At 38.3% G+C, this 12102-nt stretch overlaps 1 protein-coding gene across 1 annotated transcript in view; it reads right to left on the bottom strand.

Annotated features, from left to right (window-relative positions):
• The window catches only part of INTS4 (integrator complex subunit 4), a 109347-nt gene that overhangs the window by 76596 nt on the left and 20649 nt on the right, over nucleotides 1–12102 (bottom strand). The window contains exon 4 of the mRNA XM_060018210.1: nucleotides 7971–8077. Within this exon, the coding sequence (XP_059874193.1) occupies nucleotides 7971–8077 (107 nt within the window). The remainder of the gene's footprint in view (nucleotides 1–7970; nucleotides 8078–12102) is intronic.

Genomic DNA, 12102 nt, shown 5'->3' with positions numbered 1-12102 from the left:
CTCTATGCCAATAAAATGGACAACCTGGAAGAAATGGACAAATTCTTAGAAATGCACAACCTGCCAAGACTGAATCAGGAAGAAACAGAAAATATGAACAGACCAATCACAAGCACTGAAATTGAAACTGTGATTAAAAATCTTCCAACAAACAAAAGGCCAGGACCAGATGGCTTCACAGGCGAATTCTATCAAACATTTAGAGAAGAGCTAACACCTATCCTTCTCAAACTCTTCCAAAATATAGCAGAGGGAGGAACACTCCCAAACTCATTCTACGAGGACACCATCACCCTGATACCAAAACCAGACAAGGATGTCACAAAGAAAGAAAACTACAGGCCAATATCACTGATGAACATAGATGCAAAAATCCTCAACAAAATACTAGCAAACAGAATCCAACAGCACATTAAAAGGATCACACACCATGATCAAGTGGGGTCTATCCCAGGAATGCAAGGATTCTTCAATATATGCAAATCAATCAATGTAATACACCATATTAACAAATTGAAGAAGAAAAAATATATGGTCATCTCAATAGATGCAGAGAAAGCTTTTGACAAAATTCAACACCATTTATGATAAAAACCCTCCAGAAAGTAGGTACCATTTATGATAAAAACCCTCAACATAACAAAGGCCATATATGACAAACCCACAGCCAACATCGTCCTCAATGGTGAAAAACTGAAAGCATTTCCACTAAGATCAGGAACAAGACAAGGCTGCCCACTCTCACCACTCTTATTCAACATAGTTTTGGAAGTTTTAGCCACAGCAATCAGAGAACAAAAGGAAATAAAAGGAATCCAAATTGGAAAAGAAGAAGTAAAGCTGTCACTGTTTGCAGATGACAAGATACTATACATAGAGAAACCTTAAGATGCTACCAGAAAACTACTAGAGCTAATCAATGAATTTGGTAAAGTAGCAGGATACAAAATTACTGCACAGAAATCTCTGGCATGCCTATACACTAATGATGAAAAATCTGAAAGTGAAATCAAGAAAACACTCCCATTTACCACTGCAACCAAAACAATAAAATATCTAGGAATAAACCTACCTAAGGAGACAAAAGACCTGTATGCAGAAAATTATAAGACACTGATGAAAGAAATTAAAGATGATACAAATAGATGGAGAGATATACCATGTTCTTGGATTGGAAGAATCAACATTGTGAAAATGACTCTACTACCCAAAGCAATCTACAGATTCAATGCAATCCCTATCTAACTGCCAATGGAATTTTTCACAGAACTAGAATAAAAAATTTCACAACTGGTATGGAAACACAAAAGAACTCAAAGAGCCAAAGCAATCTTGAGAATGAAAACGGAGCTGGAGGAAGCAGGCTCCCTGACTTCAGACCATACTACAAAGCTACAGTAATCAAGACAGTATGGTACTGGCACAAAAACAGAAAGCTAGATCAATGGAACAGGATAGAAAGCCCAGAGATAAACCCACACACATATGGTCACCTTATCTTTGATAAAGGAGGCAGGAATGTACAGTGGATAAAGGACAGACTCTTCAATAGGTGGTGCTGAGAAAATTGGACAGTTACATATACAAGTATGAGATTAGATCACTCCCTAACACCATACACAAAAATAAGCTCAAAATGGATTAAAGACCTAAATGTAAGGCCAGACACTCTCAAACTCTTAGAGGAAAACATAGACAGAACACTCTATGACATAAATCACAGCAAGGTCCTTTTTGACCCACCTCCTTGAGAAATGGAAATAAAAACAAAAATAAACAAATGGGACCTAATGAAACTTCAAAGCTTTTGCACAGCAAAGGAAACCATAAACAAGACCAAAAGACAACCCTCAGAATGGGAGAAAATATTTGCAAATGAAGCAACTGACAAAGGATTAATCTCCAAAATTTACAAGCAGCTCATGCAGCTCAATAACAAAAAAACAAACAACCCAATCCAAAAATGGGCAGAAGACCTAAATAGACATTTCTCCAAAGAAGATATACAGACTGCCAACAAACACATGAAAGAATGCTCAACATCATTAATCATTAGAGAAATGCAAATCAAAACTACAATGAGATATCATCTCACCCGAGTCAGAATGGCCATCATCAAAAAATCTAGAAACAATAAATGCTGGAGAGGGTGTGGAGACAAGGGAACACTCTTGCACTGCTGGTGGGAATGTGAATTGGTACAGCCACTATGGAGAACAGTATGGAGGTTCCTTAAAAAACTACAAATAGAACTACCATACAACCCAGCAATCCCACTACTGGGCATACACCCTGAGAAAACCATAATTCAAAAAGAGTCATGTGTGAAGCTATGTTCTATGTGAAGTTAGACTAGGCAGGTAGGCTTACTTAGAGGAGGGAACAAAGGAAACCTGGAGAGAAAGCTCAGGTGCAGAGGGTGGGGCTCTCAGAGAGGTATTGTCTCCTTATAAAAATGTCTCAATCAAGCATTTTAGATCAGCGTTAGTTCATGCCTCCAAGTTATTTAAGCTACAGAAATGTGAAACATATACTTTTAAGTGATCACAACGTCATGTATAGTAAGGGCTCAAAATTATCCAACAAAATAACACACTGAAACTGAGAAGTTAAGAGAAATTTCCAGATATGAAGCTGACAATGACTCTCTGTCAGAGTTAATACAGCAAAGTTGTTCTTTTTTTTTAAACTATTTTTATTTAGTATGGAAGCATCATTTGTCATAACTAAACTGTTAACTGAACCACCAGCCCCTGGAAGACTACTGCAATTGTTACAAATACTTTATTTGATTTTCAAACAAATTAAAACATTCTAGTTCCTATTAAGGTAACCAAGGCAACACGGATTCATAACCAGCCTATTACTGCACACTGAATGTTAGCCCAAAAGAGATCATAAGTCTAAATCACACCCTCAGGGCAGCAATTACAGTTTTATGATGTCCTTCCCCCACATGTCACTACTTACATCACGGCTATCATCACTAATAGCTGCCTAGTGTCTGCTCTGCAGATGATGCTATTTTGGTGTTATACCCAGGCCATTAAAGTGCCATCATTTCTCTATTAATGGAGTGAGTAAGCAATCCACATCCCTGATAATAAGAGCAATCCACGTCAAAAATAAAATAAGCTAAACCAATCAGTTTAAAACTATTGCTACAGGAAAAAAAATCAATGATTAAGTATATCAAGAAAATCTAAGACTGAGGTTAAATAAGACAAGAATACCTTACTGACTCACTCAGTTTCAATATGGATATTTTTTTCTTTTTGGGAGGAGGAGGGAGGCAGCACACTGCACGGCTTGTGGGATTTTAGGGCCCCGACCAGAGATTGAACCCCGGCCACGTCACTGACAGCACTAAGTCCTAACCACTGGACCGCCAATTCCCATCAATATGGATTGTTTTTAAGCACAGATAAAAATTCAGTGTACAATTAAAAAAAAAAAAAAATTCAGTGTACTTAGCAATGGAAATGATTCTAACAGACAACCTCTCCTAACAAACAACACATAATATCTGTTTATCAAATTTGATAAATGTTAAAATGCTGTATGTTTCTATCTTTTGTTAAATGTTATCAAATTTGATAAATGTTAAAATGCTGTATGTTTCTATCTTTTGCCTTAAGAGCTTGATGTTTTGATACTTTTGCCACAGAATTAAAGGAACAGAGAAGAAACAGAGAGAATGGACGAGAAGGTGAGATGGAAACAGAAAAACAAAGAATTAAACTAGGCTCTAAGGAAGCCATATAAGCAAAAATGACAAGATATTTATTCTTCTAGAAAAATCTTCACAGATAGGAAAGAAAGCAGAAGACCTCTAATTTCAGTTGTGTGAATCCTACACAAGAAAAGACTGAGTAATTTCCTGGCCAAATCTAAATCTCATCATCTCTCAAATGAAGACTAGCTGTACAATGTACCTCAAAGGATTACTAACAGGATAAAATGAGATGAATTTTGAAACGTTAAGAGTACCCAAAAGCATGACTTTCTTCCTACTGTGAAACAAAAAATATGGCAGATTCACATCTTACATTTTAAAAATATATAAAGGAACAATATGAACTTCAAAAAAATAATAAGGATAAAGGACTTCCCTGCTGGTCCAGTGGTTAAGAATCCGCCTTCCAATGCAGGGGACGTGGTTCAATCCCTGGTCGGGGAACTAAGATCCCACACACCGTCAGGCAACTAAGCCCGTGTGCCACAACTACTGAGCCCCCACGCTCCTTTTCTTTTCTGTCAGGTCAGCAGAAATAGCCTCTTTTCACTTCTGATTCTAATAATTTGAGCCTTCTTTTCCTCCTTTCCAAAACTAAAGGTTTATCAATTTTGTTGATCTTTTCAAATAACAAGCTTTTGGTTCTCTGATTTTTCTCTAATGTTTTTCTACTCTTGATTTCATTAATTTCTCCTCTAGTTTTTCGTATTTCCTTCCTTCTGCATGCTTTATATTTAGTGTGCTCTTCTTTATACAGCGTCTTAAGGTGGAAGGTTAGGGTACTGGTATGAGATCTTTCTTCTTTTTTACTATAGACACTAATTGCTATAAATTTCCCTCTCGGCATTGCATTAGATGCAGCCCAGTTTGGGTATGTTGTGTCTTCATTTTCACTCATCTCAAAGTATTTTCTAATTTCCCTACTGATTTCTTCTTTGACCCATTGGTTAAATAGGAGTATGTTGTTTAATTTCCACATATTTGTGCTTTTCCTAATTTTTTTCTGTTACTCATCCAATTTCATTCCATTGTAGTTGAAAAATATACTTTGCATTATTTCTATCAAAAGAGTGAATGTTATTGTATGTGAATCATATCTGTATGGCACACTGTATGGCAAAAATCACAGACAAAATAGCACTAGGCAATAGAAACAGTAACTGTAGCTATGAATCATAGTCTTTATTTATGCAAATTTGCAAAAACTTGTGACAGATATGCCATTTCCAGGTAGTTCAAATTTTTACCCTATTACAAATGGTGAAGAAATGCACAAAAACTCCATATGAGAAACTGGAAAACATGAAAAGCTCATTCTCAAGAGAGGCAAATGAAGAACAAATATGAGGTCTCACTAGTAATCTTTTAAAAAGGAAATTTAAAAAAATGAAACTCCATTTTCCTCCTACCAAATTAACAGGTTTATCGCTTGTTTAAATCTTAATCTCTTGTTTAATATCCAATGTTAGAAAAACAGGTGAAATTAGGCACTCTCATATACTGTTGATGGGCATATAAACTGGAATACTTTGGAAAACAATTTGGCAAAAGTATCAAAAGCCTTACAAAAAACTCTAAATGCTTTCATCTAGTAATTCTACTGTAACAATCTGTGTTTAGGAAATAACCCTAAATACAGAAAATACTTTAGATTAATCACATTCACTGTACTATTATTTACAATTTTAAAAAATGGCTACAATATAAATGTCCAATAATAGGAGAATAGTTAGGACAAACTATGGTTTAATTACTGGACAAAATACCATGCAACCATTAAAAATATTTATTAAACATTTACAATATAAGGAAAATACTTTTGTTACGTTAGTGAAAAAGCAAAATTGAACATAGAATATGATTACAGCTACATGTGTAAAAAGAAAAGCAATCGGGCTTCCCTGGTGGCGCAGTGGTTGACAGTGTGCCTGCCAATGCAGGAGACACGGATTTGTGCCCTGGTCCGGGAGGATCCCACATGCCGCAGAGCGGCTGGGCCCGTGAGCCATGGCCGCGGAGCCTGCGCTCCGTGACGGGAGAGGCCACAACAGCAAGGGGCTCGCATACCACAAAAAAAGAAAAAAAAAAGCAATGAATCTGTATACAGAAAAAAAATTCAGAAAGCATACATCAAAAGACCAATAATAATGGTTGCCTTTATAATGGTTGAGTGTAGTTCTTCCTTTATACTTTTTAGTATCTTTCCAAAGTTCCATGAGAATAAATTTTTATAATAAAAGGTTTATTCAAAACAAATTTAAGAAACTGTTACTTCTAGCAGAACAATCCACTGAGTACAACACCTCTCTCACAAGCAAAACCTCCCAGGTATATATATACTCTCACATGGGAGATACACTTACTCTCTCAAACACATAATCCCTAGTTTTTTCCACTTAAGCTTTTAATACTGTACTTCTCAAAGTGTTCTGGGTTTGTTTATTGTTGTCATTGTTTATTAAGATAAATGAAATACTCTTTCCTGGGGTTCAGAAATGGCTTTCTAATTCCATGAATATAACCCTTCCACAATTCAAACATATGTCCCCTTATATTCTCAAAATAAATTTACCAAAAAGATTAAAACTAAAGCCAATTGTCAGAACACTCTTTGACATAAATCACAGCAAGATCCTTTATGAACCACCTCCTAGAGAAATGGAAATAAAAACAAAAATAAACAACTGGGACCTAATGAAACTTTAAAGCTTTTGCACAGCAAAGGAAACCATAAGCAAGATAAAAAGACAACCCTCAGAATGGGAGAAAATATTTGCAAACGAAGCAACTGACAAAGGATTACTCTCCAAAATATACAAGCACTCATGCAGCTCAATATCAAAAAAACAAACAACCCAATCCAAAAATGGGCAGAAGACCTAAACAGACATTTCTCCAAAGAAGATACACAGAGTGCCAACAAACAAATGAAAGGATGCTCAACATCATTAATCATTAGAGAAATGCAAATCAAAACTACAATGAGGTATCATCTCACACCAGTCAGAATGGCCATCATCAAAAAAATCTACAAACAAGAATGGACTTGAGGACAAGGGGAGGGGGTAGGGTAAGCTGGGATGAAATGAGAGAGTGGCATGGACATATATACACTACCAAATGTAAAACAGATAGCTAGTGGGAAGCAGCCACATAGCACAAGGAGAGCAGCTCAGTGCTCTGTGACCACCTAGAGGGGTGGGATAGGGAGGGTGGGAGGGAGACGCAAGAGGGAGGGGATATGAGGATATATGTATGCGTATAGCTGATTCACTTTGTTATACAGCAGAAACTAACACAACAATGTAAAGCAATTGTACTCCAATAAAGATGTTAGCAACAACAACAAAAAAGTAGTCAATTCTACAAAGTTTAGGAACTGGTGTTATGCACAAAAGACAGCTAATAAAAAGCTCCAAATTAAGTCCAAAGGCACAACTGGGCTTCCCGGGTGGCGCAGTGGGTGAGTGTCCGCCTGCCGATGCAGGGGATGCGGGTTCGTGCCGCGGTCTGGGAAGATCCCACATGCCGCGAAGCGGCTAGGCCCGTGAGCCATGGCCACTGAGCTTGCGCGTCCGGAGCCTGTGCTCCGCAACGGGAGGGGCCACAACAGTGAGAGGCCCGCGTACCGCAAAAAAAAAAAAAAAAGGCACAACTAATATACATACAATTTTTTATAATCAGAGAAACAAAAAAAATTTCCGAAACACTTGTGTCTAGTTGGTCTGTTTATTGAGGCAACAAAGTATCATAAAAAGGATATGGACTTTGGAATCAGAAAAAGGAGTTTATGCCCTGGTTCTGCAACTTCCTAACTGCGAAAACTTGGGGAAACTAAACTTCTCCAACCTCAATTCCCACCTTAGTAAAAGAGGTAATAATAGCACTTCCCTAAAGGACTATGAGGAACAAATGAAAAACTGGGTACACAGTACTGTAACAAGCAGAGTGCATGTATTAGGTACAGGATACATGGTAGTTCCTATGATTATTTTCATTTCTTTTGGGAGGATGAGGAAGCTCATTTTATAACAAGTTACCCAACTTTATTCCTAATCCAACATCAAGAAACAAAAAAATGGGGCAGCTCTTAAAACCATTAAGAGTCCTTGGCAATTCTCAGTTATAGATTTAGGATGGAGGTAAGCAGATCTTACAGCTCATATCACCTCTCCAGATAATGCAAAACTGTTCAAGAAAGATGCAACCCTATGTCTAACAATTATATTCTTACCTTGCAGGCTACATCAACTAATCGCATCTGGATAGCTTGATTGTCTGAGAGTTTAGTGCCAATTGCAAGCAAAGTGTCCAACAGCTGAGCTAGGACTTGATGAGACTCTAGAAAGGAGGATGGAAAGTTGGGTTTTAGAATTTCAAAAGGAGATCACTATAGAAACTAAATTTACTTGGGTAAAGAATGTAGATTTTTGTCAGCTGGGTTCTACTATTTGATCCCTAATTCCCTTCAGCTAAATTACTAAAGGGATCATGTCTAAAAATTTGAGTCCTCCACAGGATGGCGCATAGTGCTCCAAAAATGTTTAGTGCTTGACTAATTCAAGGGCTTTTCATTGCCTCCAAGATAAAGTCTAAATTCCTTAGTAGGGCATGCATACATACATACATATATACATACATACATACATACCAGTCCCGCCATGATGTCTAGCCCTCCCTACTTTTCTAGCCTCATCTATTTAAGGTCTCCTCTAGTACCCTTTTCCCCAATTACTTATAATTTGCTCAGGCCAACTTCCCTACCTAGAATGCCTTCATCTACATCCAACTCCATTTTCAACCCTACTCCCCAGGGAGCACCTACTAATCCTGAAGTGTCACCTCCTGTATGGTACTTTTCCTTCTTCCCCTAAAAAAATTAACCATTTCTTCCTCATGCTTCCACTGAATCAGCTGTAACACTTTACGATACTTATTTATTTGTATATCAGACAAAACCAGGAGACTGAAAGATCCTTAAGGGTAAGGACTGTGTTTTATTCACCTTTGTATTCTCAGAATCTAGCGCGACTCATTATATGCCCAACAGATGCTTAATAAATGGGCAAACAGCCAATTCTAAGTGAATCACTATCAATCACCTTAGCCAGATTCTCTTCTTTGTCTAAATTCTCTTCTTTGTTCCAAAATACGGCTCTTATGGTATGGTAGTGTTAGTGGTATACAAGAGGATTTAGGTGGCATTAGGAAAATCATTTTTATATTAATAACCTTGTACAGGCATACCTTGTTTCACTATGCTTCACTTTATTGCACTTTGCAGATACTGTACTACATTTTTTACAAGTTGAAGGTCTGTCTCAACCCTGCAACAAACAAGTCTATCAGTGCCATTTTCAACAGCACTGCTCACTTCATGTCTCTGTCACCTTTTGGTAATTCTTGAAATATTTCAAACTTTCATTATTATATTTGTTATGGTGATTTGTGATCAATGATCTTTGATATTACTATTGCAAAAAGATAATGACTCACTAAAGGCTCAGATTATGGTTAACATTTTTTAGCAACACAGTATTAAGGTAGTACATTCTTTTTAGACATAATGCTATTGCACACTTAATCGACTACAGTATAGTGTAGACATTACTTTTATCTGCACTGGGAAATCAAAAAACTTGTGTGACTTGCTTTATTGTGATATTCATTTTACTGTGGTGGTCTGGAACAGAACCTGCAATATCTCAGAGGTATGCTTGTACATATTTTAATGAACGAAATAAAAATTGCAGTTATTATGTTGATGACATTAATTTTCTTTTACCTTTACTAATATAGTCTCTTTAAATTAATTTTATTTAACTAAAAAATAATTGTCCACTTAAAAACATTAAGTAAACCATAATATAGATGTGAAACAAATTATGTCAAAAATGGTATGATATATAAATGACCAAAGCTCAGAAAACACTGGTTAAATCATCTCTTACTAAGACTTCCAGTAAAACACAATAGACTGAACACATCTGTTTATCACTAATTCTTTCCTCAAACCTCATTAACATATAAGCGTAAAGAAATTTAAAAGGTATAAACTTACAAGGACAAAGAAAACAGGAGAAGAAAGGTAAGCAGATGAGAAAAGTCAACACATTTTTCAGAGATGGAAAGCAGTTAAAAAGTCTATGGCAGCTCGGTGCTTTGTGACCACCTAGAGGGGTGGGATACGGAGGGTGGGAGGGAGGCACAAGAGGGAGGAGATATGGGGATATATATATATCTATATATATCTATATATAGATATATATAGATATATATAGCTGATTCACTTCGTTATAAAGCAGAAACTAACACACCATTGTAAAGCAATTATATTCCAATAAAGATGTTAAAAAAATACTTAGTATGCCAATAAATAAATAAATAAAATAAAAAAAAATAGTCTATGGCAAAACTGAGAAATCTAATACTAAATGCCTACTGAGGAGGGTGTCGTGACAGAGCAAATAAATTCTAGCCATACGCCCAGAAAGACTCAGGAATTGTAGATTTTAAAAAAGACAACCAGGGCTTCCCTGGTGGCACAGTGGTTGAGAGTCTGCCTGCCGATGCAGGGAACTGCCCTGTTTGTGCCCCGGTCCGGGAGGGTCCCACGTGCCGTGGAGTGGCTGGGCCCGTGAGCCATGGCCGCTGGGCCTGTGCGCCCAGAGCCTGTGCTCCGCAACAGGAGAGGCCACACAGTGAGAGGTCCACGTACCACAAAAAAAATAAATAAATAAAAAGACAACCAAAACACACCCCAAAACAGGGATGAGGCAGGGATTTGTTTGAAGCGTCTATAAGAAATAGTTGGACCCCTGCCTCCTTCCCTATCCTATATAACCAAATGACCACTGAAATAGGAGGTTTGTTCTCTATAAAAATTAGGACAGAAAGGATCTAATTTGGGGAATACTAGGTGAGGACAGGGAGGAAATATAATGAAGAAGAGAAGATTAAGAGATAATCAACATATTGAAAATGAGACTCCCTCCCTCTCCCTAGCTCCCTTCAGTTGCTTTGGCTAAAAAAAAAAACATAGCAGCCAGGCATTTCTCTGTCTTCCTAGCAGGAGAGTCAAAAGCTGATGGGTGCCACAGAAAAACAGCAAAAAACACTAATATTTAACAGTCCTCCAAAGACATAAAGGATCATCTTAGAGTGGAGCCTACCAGCTGACTCTATTCTTTGTTCTGTTCCTCTGCAGTTATTCCCACCATTCAATCTTCCAGCTCACTTAATGTTCTGCCTCAGTTATTCTACTATTGATTCCTTCTAGTGCATTTTTCATCTCAGTTATTGTGTTGTTCATCACTGTTTGTTTGTTCTTTAGTCCTTCTAGGTCTTTGTTAAACATTTCTTGTATTTTCTCAATCCGTGCCTCCATTCTATTTCCAATATTTTGGACCTTCACTATCATTACTCTGAATTCTTTTTCAGGTAGGTTGCCTATTAACGCTTCATTTATTTGATTTTGTAGGTTTTTACCTTGCTCCTTCGTCTGTAACATATTTTTCTGTCGTCTCATTTTTTCTGATGTATGGGGCTGTATTCCTGCCTTAATGGTTGTTTGGCCTAAGGCGTCCAGCACTGGAGTTTGCAGGCAGTTGGGTAGAGCCGGGTCTTGGTGCTGAGATAAGGACCTCCGGGAGACCTCACTCCAATTAATATTCCCTGGTGTCTGAGGTACTCTGTTAGTCTAGCAGTTTGTGTTTTTTGTTTTTTTTTTTTTACGCGGGCCTCTCACTGTTGTGGCCTCTCCAGCTGCGGAGCACAGGCTCCGGACGTGAAGGCTCAGCGGCCATGGCTCACGGGCCCAGCCGCTCTGCGGCATGTGGGATCTTCCCAGACCAGGGCACGAACCCGTGTCCCCTGCATCGGCAGGCAGACTCCCAACCACTGCGCCACCAGGGAAGCCCAGTCTAGCAGTTTGGACTCGGCACTCCCACCAAGGAGCTCAGCCCCAACCCCCGGTCTGGGAACCAAGATCCTGCAAGCCACGCAGCATAGCAATAGAAACACACACACACACACACACACACACACACACACAAAGGAGCAGTACAGGGGCTTCCCTGGTGGCGCAGTGGTTGAGAGTCTACCTGCCGATGCAGGGGACACAGGTTTGTGCCCCGGTCCGGGAAGATCCCACATGCCGCGGAGCGGCTGGGCCCGTGAGCCATGGCCGCTGAGCCTGCGTGTCCGGAGCCTGTGCTCCGCGATGGGAGAGGCCACAACAGTGAGAGGCCCGTGTACCGCAAAAAAAAAAAAAAAAAAGGAGCAGTACAATAACAGAAATAAAAAATAAAATAAAATTAGAAGAAACAAAAAATGTATTAGGAAAAATAAAAATATAAGTGAAACAA

This window comes from Delphinus delphis, chromosome 8, assembly GCF_949987515.2.
Source record: "Delphinus delphis chromosome 8, mDelDel1.2, whole genome shotgun sequence".
Taxonomy (NCBI): Eukaryota; Metazoa; Chordata; class Mammalia; order Artiodactyla; family Delphinidae; genus Delphinus; species Delphinus delphis.
Note: the sequence above shows the minus strand (reverse complement) of the source record. Positions and strands in the feature narration are given on the sequence as shown.